At 44.9% G+C, this 24,474-nt stretch overlaps 1 protein-coding gene across 4 annotated transcripts in view; it reads left to right on the top strand.

The window, feature by feature from the left end:
* sema5ba (sema domain, seven thrombospondin repeats (type 1 and type 1-like), transmembrane domain (TM) and short cytoplasmic domain, (semaphorin) 5Ba) overlaps positions 1–24,474 on the top strand; it is a 335,820-nt gene that overhangs the window by 197,773 nt on the left and 113,573 nt on the right. For all 4 annotated transcript variants that reach the window (XM_072579920.1, XM_072579916.1, XM_072579917.1 and 1 more), the window contains exons 9-10: positions 1,388–1,673; positions 23,677–23,812. In XM_072579920.1, the coding sequence (XP_072436021.1) occupies positions 1,388–1,673; positions 23,677–23,812 (422 nt within the window). The remainder of the gene's footprint in view (positions 1–1,387; positions 1,674–23,676; positions 23,813–24,474) is intronic.

The following is a 24,474-nucleotide window of genomic DNA, read 5'->3' as shown; positions in this document are numbered from 1 at the left end:
CACAGGTAGACAGAGTGTTTAAGAAGATGTTTGGCACACATGCCTTCATTGCTCAGACCTTTGAGTAGAGGAGTTGGGAAGCCATGTTGAGGTTGTGGAGGATGTTGGTGAGGCCATTTTTTGAGTAGTGTGTATGTTCTGGTGTAAGAAGGATATTATTAAACTGGAGGGGGTTCAGAAAGATTTACCAGGATGTTGCCAGGAATGGAGGGTTTGAGTTATAAAGATAGGCTGGGACTTTTTTCACTGGAGTATAGAAGGTTGAAGGATGACCTTATAGAGATTTATAAAATCATGAGGGGCATAAATAAGGTGAATAGCAAAGGTCTTTTCCCCAGTGTCCTGAGTTCAAAACTAGAGGGCATATTTTGAAGGAAAGAGAAGTAATTTTAAAAAGGACATGAGGGGAAGCCTTTTACACAGAGAGTGGTTCATAAGTGGAATGATTTAGATTTAGATTTGATTTATTGTCATGTGTACCTCAGTACAGTGAAAAGCTTTGTTTACAAGCAGTACAGGCAGATCACAGTAAGCAAGGACATACAGATCACTGGGTGAGAAACCTTGGACAGAGTGAGGCATGCAGGGTAAACAGCAAAGGACGTGCTCTAGGCAGGATCAACATTAACAAGACCAGCATTATATGAAGTTAGACAGTCCATTCATCAATCTAATAACAACTGGGAAGAAGCTGCTCCTGAACCTGCTGGTGCATGCATTCAGATTTCTGTATCAGCTGCCTGATGGAAGGGATTGTAGGAGAGCAATTGTAGGTTGTAGGAGAGAATGAACTTCGAGAGGGAATGGTAGATGCGGGTGTAGTTACAACATTTAAAAGACATTTGGATAAGTACATGAATAGCATATGACTTTTGGGATGAGTTTAGTTTGGGAACATAGTAAGTGTGGATGTTTTGGACTGGAGGATCAGTTTCTGTGCTGTATGACTCTGTGACTCCACAATATTGAGTCTTAGAGGTTAGAAAGTGTCTAAGCAGAAAATGAGGTGTTGTTCCTTGAGATTGCATTATGCTTCGATGGAACATTACAGAAGAATAGAAATATTAACAGGAGAACAAGGTGACTTATTGAAATGGCAAGCAACTGGAAGGTCAGGATCATTCTGAGGGACAGAGCAATCACCCAGTCTGCGTTTGGTCTTGCTGATCTTATTGTGAGCAGCAAATCCAATCGAATAGGTCGAAAGCAGTACAAATAAAATGTTGCTTCACTAGGAAGGTGTGATTGAAGGCTCCATTTGTAATATTTGGGGAGGGACAGTGAAGGCCACAGGTTAGGGGTGGTGGGTGTGGGGGGGTGATGGTGGGCTTCCTCCTGGGGCCTTCCCTCATTCACTAATTCCTGTGCCTTCCTCCTTTCTTTCCAGAACCAAACTTCATCTCAGCGTACGACATTGGCCTCTTCATCTACTTCTTCTTCCGTGAGAACGCTGTGGAGCATGACTGTGGGAAGACTGTCTATTCCCGCGTTGGGCGTGTCTGCAAGAGCGACATTGGGGGGCGGTTTCTGCTGGAGGACACGTGGACAACCTTCATGAAGGCCCGGCTCAACTGCTCACGTTCGGGGGAGATCCCATTTTACTACAACGAGTTGCAGAGCACATTCTATCTTCCCGAGCAGGACCTCATCTATGGAGTCTTTACAACAAATGTGTAAGTGCTTATTGAATGTCCATCAGTCTCCCATACCTTCCTGTGCGCCAGCCAGTCAAGGTGCTGGTGTCATTTCTCGGTGAAGCTGTGACATCAGGGGCTGAGGATGTCAGTTGTCGAAAAGTGTGATAAAGAACTCATGCCTGAAATGTCGTTTCTCCTGCTCCTCGGATGCTGCCTGACCTGCTGTGCTTTTCCAGTTCCACGCTTTTCGACTCTGATCTCCAGCATCTGCAGTCCTCACTTTCTCCTAGCTGAGGATGTCACCCAACTTCCATTTTGAAACCAAAACATTCTGTCTGTTTAGATTCACATTTCTTTCCAATATGAAAAAAACAATCTGGAATTAAGAGTGTAAGGATGAACATGAAATGGTTGATGATTGTTGTAAAAAATTCCATCTGGTTGACTAATGTCCTTTAATGAAGGGAATGTGCTGTCTCACCCAGTCTGGCCCACAGGTTCAGAATGATTCCAGGGTCAAAGAATTCCAGCTACAAGAGAAGCTGTGATTGTTCTCCTTGAAGCGAAAAGATTGAAGGGAGATTTAATTAAGCAGTGATTTAGTAAGGGAGAGAAAGAAAGCCATATTAGTTTTTGTGTTGTTTAAGAGATGAGTATTTATTTATTTATTGTCCATCCCTAATTGCCCAGAAGGCAGTTAAGAATGCACCACATTGCTGTGGGTCTGGAGTCACATGAAGACCAGGTCAGGTAAGGATGGCTGATTTCTTTCCCTATAGGACATTGTTATGACACTCTTAAAGGTATATTACACACTTTCAACTTCATAGCAACATTAGTGAACCAGATAGGTTTTACAATAATTGATGGTTGCTATTGGTTGGTTTTTTTATTCCAGACTGTTTTGAAGTCAAATTTCATCATCTGGCAGATCCCTGTCCCCTAAACATTAATTTGAGGTTCTGGATTACTAGTCCAGTGATAGTACCACTATGCCTCCCCCAGTCCAATGACTAGGTGACACAGATTTAAGGTCATGGGCGACAGATTCAGGGTGGATGTGAGGAAGAACATCCTTACCAAATGAGTAACAATGAGCTGAACCTCAGAGGGGAAACGGTCAATGACATTAAAATGAAATTGGACGAAATAAATGTGTAGGATGGTGAGGATGGGGGAATAGGAATGGGATTGACTGGACTGCTCAACCACTTGGGATCAATGGGCCTTAAAACACTGTTTGACCCACTAGTGCTTCTTCTAACAGCCTTCTCAGCATGTCCTGTGACCTTCAAATATTGATCAATTTGTGTGTCTGTCCACAGTCAGGGTAAGAACTTGACACACTGCATTTTTTTTTCTTTCATGGGATATGAGCATCATTGGCCAAGCCGGTATTTATTGACCATTCCTAAATTCCCTTGAGCTAAGTAATATGCTCCACCATTTCAGGGGGCAATAAAGAGTCAAGTGTGTTGCTTGGCCCGTGTAGGCCCTCTCGCGCCAAGGTGTGGCCCCAAATACTCACCATGGCCCGTCATGCCACCATGCCAAGCCGCAGTGGTTTAGTGGTCATGTCACTGGACTAGTATCCCAGAGGGACATGGGTTTGAATCCTATCGTGACAGATATGGCAATTTGAGTTCAATAAACATCTGGAAGAAAATGCTGGTTTAACGGCAATCATATCACTTGTCATAAAGACACATCTGGTTCAGCAAAGTTATTCATGAAAGGAAATCTACCATCCTTGTCTGGTCTACACGTGACTCCAGACCCACAGCAACACGCTGACCTGTTAGCTGACCTCACAGCAATTGAGGATGGACATAAAGGCTCCTTTAGCCAGCAGAGCCCAAATCCCATGAATGATTTTACAGAATGCCCCTTCTTCCGGCCCAATGGCTCCTCGTTCCCCCATGTCTTGACATAGCACTTTCATGCCCATTCTACACTGTACAGAAGCCACAAACCTTTAATTGACAGTTGGGTGTGCAACAAAAGGGGCTTATTCATAACTCCACGCGTTAAAACCACGCATTTAAAACAAATACCATTCACTGCATGGGAATTAAAATGCCTGTCATCCAGACTTCCTACACTTTCAATACTTGAAATCACAAGACACTTGATATCACTTTGGGTTTTGTAAGCAAACATTTTGAAATCGTTCCAGATCAGGCAGCCTCAGCTGTCAATCAAACAGGGACTCAGGTGTTTCAGCAGGGTCTGGGCTCTTAACCAAGCCTCATTATCCTTCTTCACTGAACAGGATAGAATATTGGGATTAGTTTCGGGTTCAGATTAACAGGGAGGGTGCATGCCAATGGGATTTGTCTGGGTTTGTGTGGCGTGTTGGGAAGAGACTGGGATTGTGGGAATAGTTTGCTATAAGATTAGATTAGATTACTTACAGCATGGAAACAGGCCCTTCGGCCCAACAAGCCCACTCCAACCCGCCGAACCGCAACCCACCCAGACCCACTCCCCTACATTTACCCCTTCACCTAACACTATGGGCAATTTAGCACGGCCAATTCACCTAACCTGCACATTTTTGTACTGTGGGAGGAAACCAGAGCACCTGGAGGAAACCCACGCAGGCACAGGGAGAATGTGCAAACTCCACACAGTCAGTCGCCTGAAGCGGGAATTGAACCCGGGTCTCTGGTGCTGTGGGGCAGCAGTGCCACCATGCCAGCTACAAGACAATAATAGAATAGTCCGCTTAATCTGTGATCAGTTCAGAAATTTGGGGAGACTGACATGCAGTGGCTACTGTTTTAAATAGGTATCAAATTGAGCTATCAGGCTGATGGGATCCATTCTGTACTCTACGTATCTATCAAGACGGAAGTTCACCTTTAAGCAAAGCCTGCCAAAAAATAAGCTCAAGTTTTATAATCCCAGCTAATGGTAATTGTGGACAAATCGGATTTCAGAGTGAAAACTGACTTGATAGACCATAAATTGTAATTTTGCAATTTGGATCCTGTGCTGGTTAGTGGCTGGACATATTCAGGCAAGGCTGCCAGTGTTCTTTGAACAAAATGACACAAGTTTATTATGCAGAAGGGAAAACTAAGTTATTTATTTATGGCAATTTAGAAAGATCACAACATAAGCATCAATACCATTACCAATACCCATAGAAGTATCACTACTATACTAACTTTTCAACTCATTGCTCAAATGACTCTTTTTAGCCCCTTTCCTTAGACTGCTGAAACAGCTTAAGATTCCTTTTCAGTTCTGATGGTCAGGAGATTTCTTTCCAGCTCTGATGGCCTGAATATGTTTTTCTAACTCTGACAAATATTAGGGTAACATGCTGGCTCAGTGCTGCCTAATAGTATCAGGGACCTGGATTTGATTCCAGCCTCGGGCGACTGTCTGTGTGGAGTTTGCACATTCTCCCTGTGTCTGTGTGGGTTTCCTCCAGATGCTTTGGTTTCCTCCCACAGTCCAAAGATGTGCAGGTCAGGTGGATTGGCCATAGGAAATGCAGGATTATTGCCAAAAGGGTTGGTTCTGTGTGGGATGCCCTTGGAGGGTCAGTATGGACTTGCTGGGCTGCATCACTTGCTTCCAAACTTTAGGGATTCTAGGATTTCTACAATTTCTCAGAAATCTGGAAACTACTACAAACCTAAAACAAAAAATCCCCTCTTCCGCTGAACGTAAGCTGCTACTGGCATCAGCCTTTTGTTTCTCTATTTTAAAATCATTGATCTTCTATCTAGCTGATTGCATTATTAATCTTCAGTCATTTAATTTTCTTTATTCATTCACAAGATGAGGGTGTCACTGGCTAAGCCAGCATTTATGACCAATCCCTAATTACCCAAAAGGCAGTTAAGAGTCAACCACATTGCTGTGGGTCTGGAGTCATATGTAGGCCAAGGGCATTAGTGAACCAGATGGGTTTTGCCCAAAATGGATTCAGGGTCATCATTAGACTTTCTTATTTCCAGATTTTACTGAGTTTAATTTACACAATCTGCAGGAGTTGAACCTGGGTCCTCGCAACATTTCCTGGATTTACAGTCTAGCGATAAAACCACTGGTCTATTTCCTCCCCATGCTTGCTTGAAAAAGCTTTCTTCAGTTCGCTGATCAAAATGACTTTCTGACCTTTATTAAAAGAAATCAGTCACCTTCACCGAACCGAAAGCTAAAATCTATTTTTGCTCCACTTGCAAATCCCAGTTTCCAAACCTATAAACTGCAAAGCTTCTTCACGCACAGAGTTCTGATTAAATGGAGATTGCAGTATTGAATCCGTGAAAACAGTGAGGAAAGCCTGCATTAATATCCCAATTACACTGAGGTAAGACACTGAAGCAAAGGCTTTGTGTATGCGAACGCAAGCAGCAAGAATTCATTTACACCCTCCACCCCTACCAACCCCTCTTCCCACACTCCTTGCCTGTCTTATAAACAGAAAGTCTTAGTTCACGTGTCTCCTTTATCTTGGCGAATGAGACTCTTTGAGGTGAACAACAGCAAAAAGACCAAAGCACATTCTGTTTTTTTTTCAAAACAATCTGATAGAACTCAGGCTGTGACTAATCTGTTGTGAGTGGAGATGGAGGGATTGTATTTGTCAGAAAACCAGTAATTGCTTTGGCAGTTTGCTTTAATAGCTCTAGCCTATGTCCCCAATTGTTTTTTGAGGAAGTGTCGCTGCTGTTTTCTTCATACGAGAAGAGCATAAGACAAGGCCCCACGGTCTGTGCCGCATGAATATTTAACCTCACCTGAAAGTTTAGAGCAACCCATTCGGCCTAAGTAGGGGGCAATTTGTGGCATAATGTACTGATTGTTCAAAGACATCACCCAGAATCCTGGTAAGGTGAGAACTCGCAGAGAGATGCAAGAGGTGTGGAACAGGATACTGATTAGGAATGATCAGCCATGATCATATTGAATGGCGGTGCAGGCTCGAAGGGCAGAATGGCCTACTCCTGCATCTATTGTCTATTGTCTATTGTCTATTGTCTATTGTTTAATTTGTGAACTTTTCAGCAAAGTTCTTGCTTAATTTTTGATCAGTATGTGAACCTCTATGCATGCTCAATGCTGAGGACAACTCGGCATAGAGTAGGGTTATCAAGTCATGCAGCACAGAAGCAGGCCCTTCGGCCTACCATGTCTATATCAACCAGTGAACGCCAAGCTACACTATGCCCATTTACCTGCACTTCGCCCATAGCCTACTTTGCGCTGGCATTTTGAGCACTCACCCAGATGCTTCTTCAATGTTGCATGGGTACCTTGCCTCTCCCATCCTCTCAGGCGGTGCGTGCCATCAGTATGCAACTGTGGAGGTACTCTGATATCAGTGGTCAAGGCACCTTGCAGTGTGGGTGCCAACGAGGCAGGACTTGAGGCAACCCTTATGCTTCAAAGATAGCCAGTTGTATTTGCATCCAGGATGTTAACACAGGCTGAACAACACTATGCTCAGATTGAGAAAAAGTGCCTGGCTATTGTCTTTGCCCAAGAGCATTTTAAACAGTATCTGTTTTCCAGGGATAAAGTGACCCTGGAGTCCATCCACAAGCCATTTCAAAGCATCTTTGTAAAACCGCTTCCATTTGTTCCAAAGAATCTCCAAAAAAATGTTATATCATTTGCAGGGATACCATTTGGATGTTGGGTACAGTCAAGGGGAACTGATGTAGATTGTTGACATGCTGTCAAGAGCAGCACTCCCTGTGGAAAACGTCAAGGGGATGCTAAAATAGAGCATGACATCTGACAAGTTCATGAGAAGTAAAACTTCAACCCAGCAGAATCATTGAATCTGAAATACAAGTGCCTTGCTTGAGTTAAGGAAACCACGCAAAATGCAACTTTTTGTTAATCATTCTTGGGATACAGATGTTGCTAACTAGGGCAGAATTCATTGCCCATGCCCAGTAGCCCAGAGCCAGTGACGAATCCACTAAGTTGCTGCAGTCTGGAGGAATGGGTTGGCCAAACTAGATAAGAACAGTAGTTTTCCCTCCCTAGAAACTACTAGTGAACCAAATAAGTGTTTTGCAGCAAGTGGTGGTTATGTGGTCATCATTAGGTTTCGTTTTGTTTAATTGAATGAAAATCTCACCAACTGCCACGATGGGTTTGAAATCCATGTCCCCATTAGCCTGGGGATGTAATGAATACTAGTTCAGTGACGTTACCACAACACCGCACATTCCCCACAGGCACTTTGGGAACTATGAACGGGTGATCTGAAACATTACAGACATACTTGCTGAAGAGTGTTTTGAATGTGCAGAAAAGAAGTAATAGTACATGATGGCATCTTGTGTGAAAGAAATAGAGTCACGATCCCAAAGGAGGAGCGAGAGGAGATGGTGAAACAAAATGGTGCAGGCCATCAAGGAATTAAGGCTTGATTGGGGATGATTTAATTTAGATAAATGCAAGGAAAAGCAAATCAAGTAGGACTTATACGATGAATGCTAAGGTCCTGGAGAGTGTTGCTCAACAAAGAGACCTTGGAGTGCAGGTTCATAGCTCCTTGAAAGTGGAGTCGCAGGTAGATAGGATAGTGAAGAAGGTGTTTGGTATGCTTTTCTTTATTGGTCAGAGTATTGAGTACAGGAGTTGGGAGGTCATGTTGCGGCTGTACAGGATATTCGTTAGGCCGCTGTTGGAATATTGCATGCAATTCTGGTCTCCTTCGTATTAGCAGGATATTGTAAATTGAAAGGATTCAGAAAAGATTTACAAGGATGTTGCCAGGGTTGGAGGATTTGAGCTACAGGGAGAGGCTGAACAGGCTGGGGCTGTTTTCCCTGGAGTGTCTGAGGCTGAGGGGTGACCTTATAGAGGTTTGCAAAATCGTAAGGGGCATTGATAGGGGAAATAGACAAGGTCTTTTCCCTGGGGTGGGGGAGTCCAAAACTAGGTCCAGGTCATAGGTTTAGGGTGAGAGGGGAAAGATATAAAAGGGACCTAAGGGGTAACTTTTTCACACAGAGGGTGGTGCGTATATGGAATGAACTGCCAGAGGAAGTGGTGGAGGCTGGTACAACTGCAACATTTAAGAGGCATTTGGATGGGTGTATGAATAGGAAGGGCTTGGAGGGATATGGGCCGGGTGCTGGCAACTGAGACTAGATTGGGTTGGGATACCTGGTCGGCATGGACGGTTGGACTGAAGTGTGTGTTTCCGTGCTGTACATCTCTATGATTCAATGATAAGAAATACTTCTGGTCCAACATGAGCAATGAGATTAAGAGTCACATCAGCTAGTGCAGTGCTTACAACAAGTACCAGGCTAAGCCAGCTCGGGATCCTCTCCTGACACACACAATATCTCAGGCACACCATGTATAAAGATGGGAGTATTCCTCCCCCTCACTCTGTCAGTGTCTTGATTTTGAGCTTTCCTCGGCTTTGCTCTGTGATCTTCAGCATGTTATGAAGTTACTATGCAGCTAATGTTCTGGCCTTTTACATAGTCGTAGTCTGAGAGTCAACAGCATGGAAATAGATCCATCGGCCCAACCAGTCCCTGCTGAACATAATCCCAAACTAAACTAATCCAACCTGCCTGCTCCAGACCCATATCCCATCAAACTGTTCCTATTCGTGTACTTACATAAGTGTCTTTTTGATTAGATTAGATTCCCTACAGTGTGGAAACAGGCCCACACCAACCCTCCAAATAGTAACCCACCCAGACCCATTTCCCTCTGACTAATGCATCCAACACTATGGGCAATTTAGCATGGCCAATTCACCTGACCTACGCATCTTTGGACTGTGGGAGGAAACCGGAGCACCCAGAGGAAACCCATGCAGACACGGGGAGAATGTGCAAACTCCACACAGACAGCCACCCAAGGCTGGAATCGAACCTGGGACCCTGGTGCTGTGAGGCAGCAGTCTGAGCCACTGTACCACCTAAATGTTGTAATTGTGCCCAAATCCACCACTTCCTCAGGAAGTTCATTCCACACACAGCAACCTCTGTGTGAAAAATCTGCCCATCTCTTTTTAAAATCTCTCTCCTCTCACTTTAAAAATGTGCCCCAAGTCTTGAAATCCCCATCTGAGAGGGAAGACACCTATCTGTTATCCTCATGATCTTTAAAAACTTTGTAAGATCACCTCTCAACCTCCTACTCTCCAGTGAAAATGCCCCAGCCTCTTCTGTGGGTGGCACGGTGGCACAGTGGTTAGCACTGTTGCCTCACAGCGCTAGAGACCCAGGTTGTATTCCTGACTCAGGCAACTGACTGTGTGGAGTTTGCACATTCTCCCTGTGTCTGCGTGGGTTTCCTCCGGGTGCTCCGGTTTCCTCCCACAGTCCAAAGATGTGTAGGCCAGGTGAATTGGCCATGCTAAATTGCCCATAGTGTTAGGTAAAAAGGGGTAAATGTAGGGGTATGGGTCGGTGTGGACTTGTTGGGCCAAAGGGCCTGTTTCCACACTGTAAGTAATCTAATCTATTCAACCTCTTCTTATAACTCAAACCTTCCATACCCGACAATATCTTGTAAATCTCTTTGGAACCCTCTCTAGCTTAACACTTTGAGCCATAGCTTCATCCAATTCTGCCCCTAGAAAATCAATTATAGAGTCATAGAGAAATCAAGCTGTACAACATGGACATAGACCCCTCCATCCAACTTGTCTATGCTGATCAGACATCCTCAATTAATCTAGTTCTATTTTCCAGCATATGGTCCATATCTCTCTTAACCCTTCCAGTTCATATACCCATCCAGATGCCTTTTAAATGTTGTAATTTTATCAGCCTCCACCACTTCCTCTGGCAGCTCATTCCATACACGCACTCTGCATGAAACCTGTTCCCCTTAGATCCCTTTTCAATCTTTTCCCTCTCAAATTAAACCTATGCCCCCTAGTTCTGGACTCCCCCACCCCAGGGAAAAGAACTTGTCTATTTACCCTATCCATGCCCCTCATGATTTTATAAACCTCTATAAGGTCACGCCTCAGCCTCCAACGCTCCAGGGAAAGCAGCCCCAGCCTGTTCAGCCTCTCCCTATAGCTCAAACCTGCCATCGCTGGCAACATGCTTGTAAGTCTTTTCTGCATCTTTTCAAGTTTCAGAACATCCTTCCTACAGGAGGGAGACCAGAATTGCACGGAATATTCCAAAAGTGATTAATCAATGTCCTGTACAGCCACAACATCCCAGCTCCAATACTCAGTGCACTGACCAATAAAGGAAAGCATACCAAAAGCCTTCTTCATTATCCTATCTACCTGCGGCTCTATTTTCAAGGAGCTATGAATCTGCGCTCCAAGGTCTCTTCATTCAGCAACTCTCCCCAGCACCTTACCATTAAGTGTGTAAGTTCTGCTCTGATTTGTCTTTCCAAAATGCAGCACCTCACATTTATCTAAAGTTAACCTCCAACTGCCTCTCCTCAGCCCATTGGCCCATCTGATCAGGGTCCTGTTGTACTCTGTGGTAACCTTCTTCGCTGTCCACTACACATCCAATTCTATGCCATCTGCAAACTTACTAACTAAAACTCCTATGTTCACATCCAAATCATTTATATAAATTGAAAAGCAGTGGACCCAGCACCGATCCTTGTGGCACTAGTCACAGGCCTCCAATCTGAAGAGCAATCCTCCAACACCACCCTTCGTCTACTCCCTTCGAATCTCTTTGAGTTCTATATCCAAATGAGTGCCTTTCGATTTCAGATTAATTCACTTACTTCAGATTTCTGTGCTATGGTGAACCTCTGGATTACTTATTCAGTGACATTATCACAACATTGCAACCTCCCCATATGCAAGTGAAAGAAAATTCACTGAGCTGATTCCTGGGACAAAAGGGTTCATTTAATGAAGAAAGATTCAGCTGATTGAGCCAATGCTGACAGGGCTTTAAAAGAATGAGAACTGATCTTGTTGAAATGTGTAAAATTTATAAGGTTTTGATAGGGTCGATGGTAGGGGGATGTTTCCCTCTCTGAGGCAATCTAAACCGAGGGGTCGAGGTGAAACTCAGCACAATCTGCAAGTACAGCACCTCATGTTCTGCTTGGGAACTCTACAGCCTTCTGGAGTCAATATCGACAGTTTTAGGGTTTGAGGCACCTTCTTTAATGTCCTTACCCCAAGCCCCACACACTAGGCCTTGTTATCACATACTGGATTAGTGGTGCTGGAAGACCACAGCAGTTCAGGCAGCATCCAACGAGCAGCGAAATCGACGTTTCGGGCAAAAGCCCTTCATCAGGAACACGACATGGTTGAAGAGCTTCAGATCAGAGGAAATGACCTGGGAGTTTCAGTGGGAAAGGGACTCCCTGAGATTCTTGTAGAGAGAGGAGGAAAACTTCTTCAAGGCAGGCATCCTTGCAAGAGGATTCGCAGTCGGGTTAAAATCAATGAGGTAAAAACAATGACTGCAGATGCTGGAAAGCAAATACTGGATTAGTGGTGCTGGAAGAGCACAGCAGTTCAGGCAGCATCCAACGAGCAGCGAAATCGACGTTTCGGGCAAAAGCCCTTCATCAGGAATCCTCTTGTTACCTCTTGTTATCACATAGTCTACTATTACACACAGCCCATTGTTAGCCACTAATAGTCCCCATTGGCAGCCATTCATTCTCCTTGGCTGATTGTTACTCAATTCTTTGTCCTTCTCTCTCTTTGCACTCAATATCCACTTATTGTTTACTCCCTACCTCGCCCCCCCCTCCCCCCCCCCCCCCCCACCACTCTACCTTCTGCATAAAAAACAATTTTATTTCCCAACTACCATCAGTTACAAGGAAGGGTCACTCGACCCGAAACGTTAACTCTGATTTCTCTTCACAGACGCTGCCAGACCTGCTGAGCTTTTCCAGCAATTTCTGTTGATAGTTTAGACCCTGGAGAGCACTGTTTCAGCAGAAGGACACCTGCTCCTGATCCGAAGTATTATGTTTGTGTCTTCTCAATATTTTCCAAAGTTTATTATCATATACCTCCAAACAAAAGCACCTTTTCTCAGCCTGCTATTCTAACATGGCACAAAGAGTAGGCCATTTGGCCCTTCGAGCCTGCACCACAATCTTAGCTGATTATTCAATTATGTTGCTGCTTTTCCCCCATATCCTTTGATCCAATGTGCTCAAGTGCTATATTCAACTCCTTCTTGAAATCATTACAATATTTTGGTCCCAACTGATTTCTATGGCAGTGAATTCCATAGGCTCACCACTCTCTGAATGAAGACATTTCTCCACATCTAATTTGTCCACAGTCCTAAGTGGTTTACTCCATTTCCCCAAACTGCGATCCCTGTTCCATCATTAGGAACATCCTTTCTGCATTTGCCCTGTCTAGTCTGATAGAATTATATAGATTTCTATGAGATTCCCCTTCCATTGGTATAAAATGCAGTGGGTACAATCCTAATGGATTCAGTCTCTCTTCACATGTCAGGAATCAGAGAAGCCCAGGTGACTGTCTAATTAATACCTGAGATGTGGAGGCGCTGCTGTGAGACTGGGGTGGACAAAGTCACAAGTCACATGACACCGAGTTTTGGTCCAAAGGTTTATTTGAAATCACGAGCTTTTGGAGCACTGTCCCTTGGTCAGGTAAAGTGACTTCATCTGTTGGACTATAACCCGGTATTGCGTGACTTCTGACTTTGCCGAATTAATACCAGCCACCCGAATACAAGTAAAATGAAAGTAATGTACAATTAACAATGCAAAGTCACTCCCAGTATATGAGGAATGGGGAAATAACTGTGAGCTTGTCAGCATCTAATGAACAATATTTCATAACTGACTCTACAGACATGTCTGAACAGGTTAATTTAAAGAAGCTATGTTTACAACATGTTCCAACAGGTTGATTAAAATAGCTTGAGGGCTTTTGCGGTTTGGCAGCATCCCAACCTCTGGGTCAGAAGGTCAGGGTTTAGTCCCACCTTCTCCCAGACATAACATGTCTGAACAGGTCGATGTAAAAATATTGATTCCCAGTTTCCAAATGTAAGCAGTCATGGCCCTCCCAGTGGTAGACTCTGTCTGAAAGGCATATCTTCTCACACGTAGCCTCTACTGTTTGGAAGGACAGGCACAGCTGATACATGGGGACACCACTGTTCGCAAATTCCAGTCCATTCTGACTTGGAAATACATTGCTGTTCCTTCAGTGTTGCTGGGTCAACGTACAAGGATTCCCTCCCCAACGGCACTTGCGGGTCTACCTGCAGCACATGGACTGCAGCGGTTCAAGAAGGCAGCTCACCAATACCTTTTCAAAGAAATTGGAATGGTCAACACATGCTGGGCTTTCCAGTGATATGTGTAATCCTGTGAAAAAAAAACATAGAGGAAAACCTTTTAGATGAAGAGACAAAAATCGAAGATGCTGGAAAAGCTGAGCAGGTCTGGCAGCACCTGTGAACAGAAACCAGAGTTAAGGTTTTGGGTCGAGTGTTCCTTCCTCAGAACGGATTTCTCTTCACAGATTTTGTTAGACCTGCTGAACTTTTCTGGCAATTTCAATTTTTGCCTCTGATTTACAACATACGCAGTTCTTTCGGTTTTTATGTTTTCGATGAAACTTTGTAATCATTGGTCAATGCAGTTGATCGGATATGAGAGCTACATCTTTGAAAAAGAAAGAGCTGTGCAGTTATCTGGCATCTTTCATGAGCTTTATTGGCAGTGAGGAATTGTAGATGTGTACTGCAGTTGTTGTTGCAATGTGGGAACTGTGGGAGCTAATTTACACACAGCAAGCTCCTCCAATTACCTTGTGATAATAACAACATGATCGGTGTTAATGATGCTGGTTATAGAGTAATCGCTATATCCAGTCACTTAGCTCAGTTGGGCTAGTTCACAATGCAGAGTTAAAAAGTGTGGCGCTGGAAAAGTACAGCGGGTCAGGCAGTATCCGAGGAGCAGGAGAGCCGATGTTTTGGGCATAGAACATAGAACATTACAGCGCAGTACAGGCCCTTCGGCCCTCGATATTGCATACTAATCTGAAGTCCATCCCACCTACACTATTCCATGTATGTCCATAAGCTTGTCCAATGACGACTTAAATGCACTTAAAGTTGGCGAATCTACTATCGTTGCCGGCAAAGCATTCCATACCCTTACTACTCTCTGAGGAGGCCCAGGATTTACATCTCCTTGGGGAACTGTGAGGGGGAGTTGAAGTGGTTGGCCGCAGGTCGGTGGGGTTGTTTGGTGCGTGTGTCCCAGAGGTGTTCCCTGAACCGCTCCGTGTATTGGCTAGTTCACAATACAGAGTGTTATCAACAGCATTGGTTCAATTCCTGCAACAATTGAGGTTACGTGACAGTACCACCCTCTCAACCTCATCTCTCCCCTGAGGTGTGGTGACCCTCAGGTTAAACTGACCATCAGTTATCACTCACTCCCTAAGCGAGGGGGATTGTGGTGACTTTTTAATTACTAGCAGTACACTGGGAACAATCTGCTTCTTTTTTGAAACAGGACCATGGAATTTTGTTTTACTTTAGCCCTGAAAGGGAAGGCTAAACCCGCTCAATTAAGTTCTGAATCAATTGACCCAGGTGACTGATTGATATTGCTCACTCAGCATTCGATAAGCCTGGAAGGTTTCAGAATTGCAGCAGCGGGGATTTTCTTTCAAGAAAATAGTCATCCAGTCTTCACTTCATTTATAACTGAAGGTCTGCAGAAAATCCTTCAACTCAGACAACCAAATGAAGCAAGAGTACAGCGAAGATAATCCTGAAATGACCTAATTCTTCAAGCTGACCTGGAGACATTGTGTTAAGGAGGGGTCACCTACGCTGTCCTACAGGAGTTGACTATGGTGGAACTGTTTTAGAGAATGAACCTTAGATCCGATGACAAAGAAAGATCCCAGTTTCAGACCTGGCTCACTTTGAGTGCTGTTAGAATTAGGTCTAAGACTCCCGACCAGCCTGCTAACATTCCCAGAGATGCAGCAAAGCTCAATGCAATCATGAAATTGTTGTGGTGGCAATAAAAAAGACATTTGAAACAATAGGTTCAAATTTGTACACACCTTCCGTGGCTTTCCCAGAATTCATCTTACAGAAATGGGACCCAGGCCTGGAGTTGACATGGGGTTGAGTTGTACACTTCGACCCTTCCACACAATACCCAAATGAATTCTGGGCCTGTTTAAAAGATGGCTTCATTTGTTACTGAGTGACAAGTACGATGTTATTACAGCGTTCTGGCTGACTGCCAGGAGCTGCTTGCTTCCGTCTTGAATCTCCAGCAGCGAGACAGAAAGGAATGATGACAAAGGGCTGAAGCTCACCTTGCTTCAGCCCCCGATGTTGGGTGGGTATATGACAAGAGCTCCTACCTAGAGCTCCCACCTTTTAAATCACTATGCACTTGGGCCAGAAGGACAGGAGATGAGGTCAAAAAAAAAACAAAGAACAACTGATGCTGCAAATCTGAAGCAAAGACAGAAATTGCTGGACAAACTCAGCAGGTCTGGCAGCATCAATGGGAAGATAAACAGAGTTGACAGAGTTTCAAGTCTGGTGACTCTTCTTCAGAAGCCTTGTGAAGACGGGTCACAGACCTGGATCGTTAACTCTGCTTTCTCTCTCCACAAATGTGGCCAGACCTGCTGAGGTTTTGCAGCAGATTCTGTTTTTGAAGGGAATGAGGTCTCTCTGTTTGAGTTGTGGTGCCCCCTCATTCCCAGTTGTGTTTGACTCTGACGGGTAGAGCAGCAATCCCAGAGCTCTTGCTGCAGCTGTTTACAACTGTTTCTGCCTGGGGATTGGCTGTCATGGTACACCACACCCATCTGTTTGGCCCCCATCCTCACACATCCCCTGGAGCTTATCTGTAACATCTCTAATAGGAACAGGAGTAGGCCATTCAGCACTTCAAACCTACTTCACATTACAATGTGATATGGCTGATGATCCAACTCAGTACCCTGTTCTCACTTTCTCCCGATACCCTTTGATCCTTTTAGCCCTAAGCACTTTCCTTAGGCTGAGAGCCCTGGATCTGAACTCCCTGGTCATCAGGAACATCCTTCCTGTGTTTAGCCTGTCTAGGCCTGTTAGGGTTTTACAGATTTATAGATATCATGGCTGTTATGTTTCTGATCTTCTTCCACCATGTGTTTCCCAATTCTATCTTGGCTGCTTTATTAGGTTGGCCTCTGGTTTGTTATATGAATAGTAAGGGTTTAGAGAGATATGGATGTAGTTTTGCTCGCGGAGCTGGAAGGTTCAGTTCCAGACATTTCAATACCCTACTAGGTAACATCTTCAGTGGGCCTCGGGCGAAGCACTGCTGAAAATTCCTGCTTTCTATTTATATGTTTGGGTTTATTTGGGTTGGTGATGTTATTTCCTGTGGTGAAGTCACTTCCTGTTCCTTTTCTTAGGGGGTGGTAGATGGGGTCTAACTCGATGTGTTTGTCGATAGAGTTCCAGTTGGAATGCCATGCTTCTAGGAATTCTCGTGCGTGTCTTTGTCCTAGGATGGCTGTGTTGTCCCAGTCAAAGTGGTGTCCTTCCTCATCTAGATACTAGTGAGAGAGGGTCATGTCTTTTTGTGGCTAGTTGGTGTTCATGTATCCTGGTGGCTAGTTTTCTGCCTGTATGGGTCAAATGCAGGCAAATGGAACTAGATCAGATTGGGATGTTTGGTCAGTGTGGATGAGTTGGGCCGAAGGGTCTGTTTTCGTTCTGTATGACTCAGAAAAATATCTATCTTATATTTAAAATTATGGAATGATTTTGCATCTGCTGCTTTTTGGGAACAAGAGTACCATTCTTCTAGCAACCTTCTCATGAGGAAATGTTTTCTAATTTCTAGAACATAGAACAATACAGCATAGAACAGGCCCTTCGGCCCACGATGTTGTGCCGAACTTCTATCCTAGATTAAGCACCCATCCATGTACCTATCCAAATGCCGCTTAAAGGTCGCCAATGAATCTGACTCTACCACTCCCACAGGCAGCGCATTCCATGCCCCCACCACTCTCTGGGTAAAGAACCCACCCCTGACATCTCCCCTATACCTTCCACCCTTCACCTTAAATTTATGTCCCCTTGTAACACTCTGTTGTACCCGGGGAAAAAGTTTCTGACTGTCTACTCTATCTATTCCTCTGATCATCTTATAAACCTCTATCAAGTCACCCCTCATCCTTCGCCATTCCAACGAGAAAAGGCCGAGATCTCTCAACCTATCCTCGTACGACCTACTCTCCATTCCAGGCAACATCCTGGTAAATCTTCTCTGCACCCTCTCCAAAGCTTCCACATCTTTCCTAAAGTGAGGCGACCAGAACTGCACACAGTACTCCAAATGTGGCCTAACCAAAGTCCTGTACAGCTGCAACATCACCTCACGACTCTTGAATTCAATCCCTCTGCTAATGAACGATAATACTCCATAGGCCTTCTTACAAACTCTATCCACCTGAGTGGCAACCTTCAAAGATCTATGTACATAGACCCCAAGATCCCTCTGTTCCTCCACCTGACCAAGAACCCTACCATTAACCCTGTATTCCGCATTCTTATTTGTTCTTCCAAAAAGGACAACCTCACACTTGGCAGGGTTGAACTCCATCTGCCACTCCTCAGCCCAGCTCTGCATCCTATCTAAGTCCCTCTGCAGCCGACAACAGCCCTCCTCACTGTCCACAACTCCACCTATCTCCACCTGTTGAATGGCTTTATTTTATTTATTGATTTTACATTAAAGTAGCTTTACAGTGTAAATGATTGTTATTGTTGGACCTGCCCTGGTGTGGGATTGACTGAATAAGGCATTTACCTTGAAAGGATAGAAAATGAAGTGAGGAAGATGAGTTTCTTGCAGCAAGTTGTTAGAATTCGGAACACGCTGCCTCAGATTCTGATGGAGGCAGATTCAACTGGTGCTTTCCAAAAGGTACGAGCTTTCAGAGCGCTGCTTAGAGCATTAGACTAGATTACTTACAGTGTGGAAACAGGCCCTTCGGCCCAACAAGTCCACACCGCCCTGCCGAAGCGCAACCCACCCATACCCCTACATCTACCTCTTACCTAACACTACGGGCAATTTAGCATGGCCAATTCACCTGACCTGCACATCTTTGGACTGTGGGAGGAAACCGGAGCACCCGGAGGAAACCCACGCAGACACAGGGAGAACGTGCAAACGCCACACAGTCAGTTGCCTGAGGCGGGAATTGAACCCAGGTCTCTGGCGCTGTGAGGCAGCAGTGCTAACCACTGTGCCACCGTGCCACCGACCATTATTGAGAAGAAACAATGTACAGTGAAGTGTTAGGGGGAGAAGGCAGGAAAAGGCAGCCAACAACAAGGTGGCATCACTTAAAGTGAAAAATAACAGCTTTAGAGGGAACTTGAGAAAAAAATCTCATCACCCAGAGGGTAGTGGGGATCTGGAATGCATTGTCTGGGAGAATAGTTGAGACGGAAACCTCACAACCTTTAAAAAGGACTTGGATGAGCACTCGGAGTGCCATATCACAGGTTGAGTAAGTTAGGTTTATTTTCACTTGATAAAAGGAGATTGAGAGGGGGACTTTATTGAGGTTTACAAAATCATGAAGGGTATAGACAGGGTGGATAGAGACAAGCTTTTTCCCAGGGTGAAGGATTCAGTAACAAGAGGTCATGCTTTCAAAGTGAGAGGTGGAAAGTTTAAGGGGGATACACGCAGTCAGTACTTCACACAGAGGGTGGTGAGTGCCTGGAACCCGTTGCCAGCAGAGGTTGTAGAGGCAGGCACGGTAGATTCATTTAAGATGCATCTGGACAGATGCATGAGGAGGTGGGGAGCAGAGGGATACAGATGCTTAGGAATTGACCGACAGGTTTAGACAGTAGATTTGGATCGGCTCAGGCTTGGAGGGCCGAAGGGCCTGTTCCTGGGCTGTAAATTTTCTTTTGTCTTTCTTTATTCTTTTATTCAAGGCTATGGGCCTAACTCAGGGAGGTGTGGGTCACTGGTTAGCACTGCTGCCTCATAGCACCAATGACCTGGGTTTGATTCCACCCTCGGGTGACTGCCTGTGTGGAGTTTACACAATCTTCCCATGTCTGCGTGGGTGTGCTCCAGTTTCCTCCCACAGTCCAAAGATGTGCAGGTTAAGTAGATTGGCCATGGTAAATTGCCCATTGTGTGCTGGTTTGTGCAGGATAAGTGGGTTGGCCATGGAAAATACAGGGATAGGGGAGGTGGGTCTGGGTGGGAGGCTCTTCTGGGGGTTGGTGTGGACTCAATAGGCCTCTTCTGTGGGGATTCTACAATTTTTGATGATACAGACTCGATGGGCCTCTTCTGCGCTGTGTAATTCTATGAAGGCATTTAGCGAAATGGTCATTCAGAGCAGAGACACGATGGGCTGAATGGCCTCTTTCTGCAGTGTAACAATTTTGTGACTTAATGCACCGAGCTAGGAGAGAAATTCTACATCTTTTCATGTTTCCGTTTGCTGTAAGTCACTCGGCGGCCAACGGCCTGAAGCAAGGTGAGCTTCAGCCCTTTGTCATCATTCCTTTCTGTCTCGCTGCTGGAGATTCAAGACGGAAGCAAGCAGCTCCTGGCAGTCAGCCAGAACGCTGTAATAACATCGTACTTGTCACTCAGTAACAAATGAAGCCATCTTTTAAACAGGCCCAGAATTCATTTGGGTATTGTGTGGAAGGGTCGAAGTGTACAACTCAACCCCGTGTCAAGCCAGTTGCTGCTAAATGCTGATTACATTTTTTTTTCTTCAGGAAAATTTAGCACAGCTGAGCGAGCAGTAACTTGAGCCTTGTATTTAATCGGAGATGTCACTTCCAGTTTGCTCCAGATTTACGGTTGATACACACCAAACAGCCCCATTTAGGCTTGTTTGCTGTCATCCTCTCTGGTTCATAAACACACATCGCTTGATCCCAGGATTACTGCAGACAGCAACACAAGTCACAGCAGAATGGTACAAGCGCCTTCTCTGAGTGGAATTGTGGATTCGTGCATTCTGAATCCCTATTCTATCTCTTTATTTCTGCAGCTGACTGTCAGAAGTCAGGGTTGAGAAACTAACCTCTATATGCCCTCTCGGATGGATAGAAAAATATCCCACAACACTCTTGAAAGGAGAGCATGGGGAGCTATCCCTCATGTCCTGACAAATGCTTAAGCAACAACTTAATTGAAAATCCTGTTATTTATCTCATGTTGTTTTGTGGGAGTTTGCTGTGCACCCAATTCATTTCTGCTTTCCTGGAGGAGGAGGAGGCCTGTGGAACAGGCTTAAAGGGCTGAATGGTCTCCTTCAGTCCCTCTGTTCCTTGTATGACAGCATCTATTAGAGTTTGTTCTGAGTTGCTGTGACGCTGCGCACTTTTGCCGGATAAAACAGTTCAGCCAAGCATCAGGATCTTGCGATCTTGTTTGGATAATCCAAAATTCGGATAATCGAGTGCCAGATAATCAAGGTTCCTCTGTATATCTAAACCCATCTCTTCAGCGTCAGATGCTGCGGAAGGTGGAAGAGCTGGTTCTGTCAATAATCCTGATTACATCCTATCAAAGTTTCCAATACCCAGCGAGCTTTTGATGTTTAGATTTTTTTTCAATCCAAATACACTCAAATGTACTGCATTGTATTTCTTTGAGTATTTCTTATGGAACTGACAGATTCATTTTACCAACGTCTCCCGCTTCCCCATACACGTCTGTTGGGACTTACAGAACACTGTAGCCAGTTTGTAGGTTTGTAAGGTTCCATTGACAATTCTGGTCGCCCTGTTAAAGAAGGATTTATTAAGCTGGAGAGGGATCAGGATAGATTTACCAGGAAGTTGCTGGGATTGGAGGGTTTGAGTTATTAGAAGAGGTTGGGACCTTTGGCACTGGGTGAAGGACGGTGAGGGATGACCTTATAGAGGTTTATAAAATCATGAGGGGTATAGATCAGGTATCTTTTTCCTAGGGTGGGGGATTTCAAGACTGGGGGCATATTTTCAAGGTGAGAGGAGAAAGATTTAAAAAAGTCATGAGGGACAACTTTTTCACACAGAGTTGTTCATGTGTGCAATGAGCTTCCAGAGGAAGTGATAGATGCAGTTACTGTTATAGTGTTTAAAATACATAAATAAGAAATGTTTGGAGGGATGTGGGCCAAGTGCAAGCAAGAGGGATTTTAGATTGGGATTACGGTTGTATGGATTGGTTGGCTCAAAAGGCCTGTTTCTGTGCTCTATGACTTTATGACAGCATCAGATCAGCTGCTCATGGCTTTTCTGTGATGACCGCTGAGGGAACCAGTTGGGCAGGACTCTAGGGAGAGCTTTGACAGCCCTTGGCAGGGGAGACCATTTGTGACTCTCATCCCAGGGAAGAATGAATGTTCACAGGGAAGATACTGCAGATGCTGGAGATCTTAAATAAAAACACCAAGTGCCAGGCAAACTTAGCACATCTGGCAGCATCCACGGAGAGAGAAATAGAGTTGAACTTGCAGGTCAATGACTTTTTATCAGAACATACTGAGTGTGGGGGAGAGTGGGACAGCTGGATGGGATAAATCCTCCCATGAACACATCCAACCCAAGCCAGAAACTCAATTCGAATGGGACTATTATGTGAAGGGGAAAACATTAGCAGAGCACAGTGGGGGTGTGGGTCTAACTGAATGTGGCACACTGGCTCAGTGGTTAGCACCGCTGCCTCACCAGCGTCAGGGACCCAGGTTCAATCCCAGCCTCGAGCGGTTGTCTGTGTGGAGTTTGCAGATTCTCCCCATGTCTGCGTGGGTTTCCTCTGGGTGCTCCAGTCTCCTCCCACAATCCAAAGATGTGCAGGTCGGGTGGATCAGCAATGGGAAATGTAGGGTTACAGGGATAGGGTGGGGGCAGTAAGAGGTTTGGGTCTGGGTGAGATGCTCTTCAGAGGGTTGGTTTGGACTGGCTGGGCTAAATGGCCTGCCTGCACACTGGAGGGATTCTATGATCCTATGAAGTGGAATGTCTGCCTAAAATAGGAAGTCAGGTGGTGGAGGGAAGCAGAACATATACTGGAGCATGCATTCTGGGCAGTTGGGTGCATAGTGACAACGCCACTGGACTAGTAATCCAGAGCTTTAGGCTCTATCATTCGGGGAAAATGGGTTCAAATCCCACTGTGGCAAGTGGTGAAATTGGAATTCAGTAAGGCTTTGGAATTAACTGCTGACCTATTGGGTGACCATCAAATAAAAAGTCTAATATTGGGGAAGGAAATCTGTCATCTTTATGTGGTCTGACAGGAACTTATTGAAAAGTCTAAGGCGTCTTGATAGGGTAGATGTGGAAAGATTGTTTCCCCCTTGTGGATGAGTTGAGGACCAGAGGGCATCATCTAAGAATAATGGGTTTGATTTGATTTATTATTGTCACGTGTACCTGAGTACAGTGAAAAGGTTTGTTTTGCGAGCAGTGCAGGCAGGTCATAGCAAACAAGGACATATAGATCATAGGGTGCTCAGACAGGGCGAGACATGCGGGGTTACGACTGCATAAATGCATGGTCAACATTAGATTTAAAATTAGAGAGGTGTGTTCAGTAGGCTAGTAACATCAGGGAAGAATAGGAATTTATTCTCTCAGAAGGTAATGTATCTGTGGAACTCTTTCCCAAACTGGGGTTTTTGAGGCTGGGTCATTAAGTATATTTAAGCCTGAGTTAGACACATTTTTAATTAGTAAGGAAATCAAGTGTTATGGGAAAAAGCAGGAGTTGAGGATTATTAGATCAGAAATGATGCAATTGAATGGTGGTGCAGGCTTGATGGGCTGAATAGCCTATTTCTGCTCCTACCTTCTGTGATCTCACATGTGACTCCAGACCCACAGCAATGTGGTTGAACCTGAAAGGGCCTATCAAGCCAATCAGTAGCTGGGTGATTGGGGCTAGATAATAAATACTGTGCCTAGTAAGCTAATCCTGTGAATAAACAGATACTAATGCAGGTCCTGTCGATGCACGCACTCTGTAATCACCTCCCTGTTTTTGTTTTCAACAGGAACAGCATTGCAGCCTCTGCAGTTTGTGCATATAACCTCAGCTCCATCGCTCAGACTTTCAACGGACCGTTCCGCTACCAGGAGAACCCTCGATCCGCCTGGTTGCCGGCCACAAACCCTATTCCCAACTTCCAGGTAGATGGCTTTTCAATCCCAGTCAGCCAGCTCTCCCATCATCAGCACGGTGGCTCAGTGGTTAGCACTGCTGCCTCACAGCACCAAGGACCCAGGTTTGATTCCAGCCTCAGGCAACTGTCTGTGTGGAGTTTGCACATTCTCCCCGTGTCTGCGTGGGTTTCCTCAGGGTGCTCTGGTTTTCTCCCACAGTCCAAAGATGTGCAGGTTAGGTGAATTGGCCATGCTAAATTGCCAATAGTGCTAGGTGCATTAGTCAGGAGTAAGTGTAGGGAAATGGGTCTAGGTGGGTTACTCTTCAGAGTATTGGTGTGGACTTGTTGGGCCAAATGGCCTGTTTCCATGCTGTAGGGAATCTAATCTAATCGTAGGCTTTATCTTGAATGTCCCCAGTGATTTCTTTCTTGATTTCTGAGACATTATTCCTAGCATTTCTCACCTATTGTTGTAGCATCATTCCTGTGCACAGAGAGAGAGGTCGTTTGGCCCATTAAATCCATACTGTCAGTCCCTATAGGTTAATCCCTGGATTCCCTACTCCCCCCTAGCTCGGCAAGTTTATTTCCCTCCTGTCCCTCCAATTTTTTTTCTGAATTTGTTCATTGATCTGGATGTTCACCTGTGGGGAAGGTGCCGGGAGCCTGGGAAGTTCTTGACTCGGC

The sequence above is a fragment of the Chiloscyllium punctatum genome, chromosome 10 (genome assembly GCF_047496795.1).
Source record: "Chiloscyllium punctatum isolate Juve2018m chromosome 10, sChiPun1.3, whole genome shotgun sequence".
Lineage (NCBI taxonomy): Eukaryota > Metazoa > Chordata > Chondrichthyes > Orectolobiformes > Hemiscylliidae > Chiloscyllium > Chiloscyllium punctatum.
This window is presented reverse-complemented; position numbering and strand designations above follow the sequence as displayed.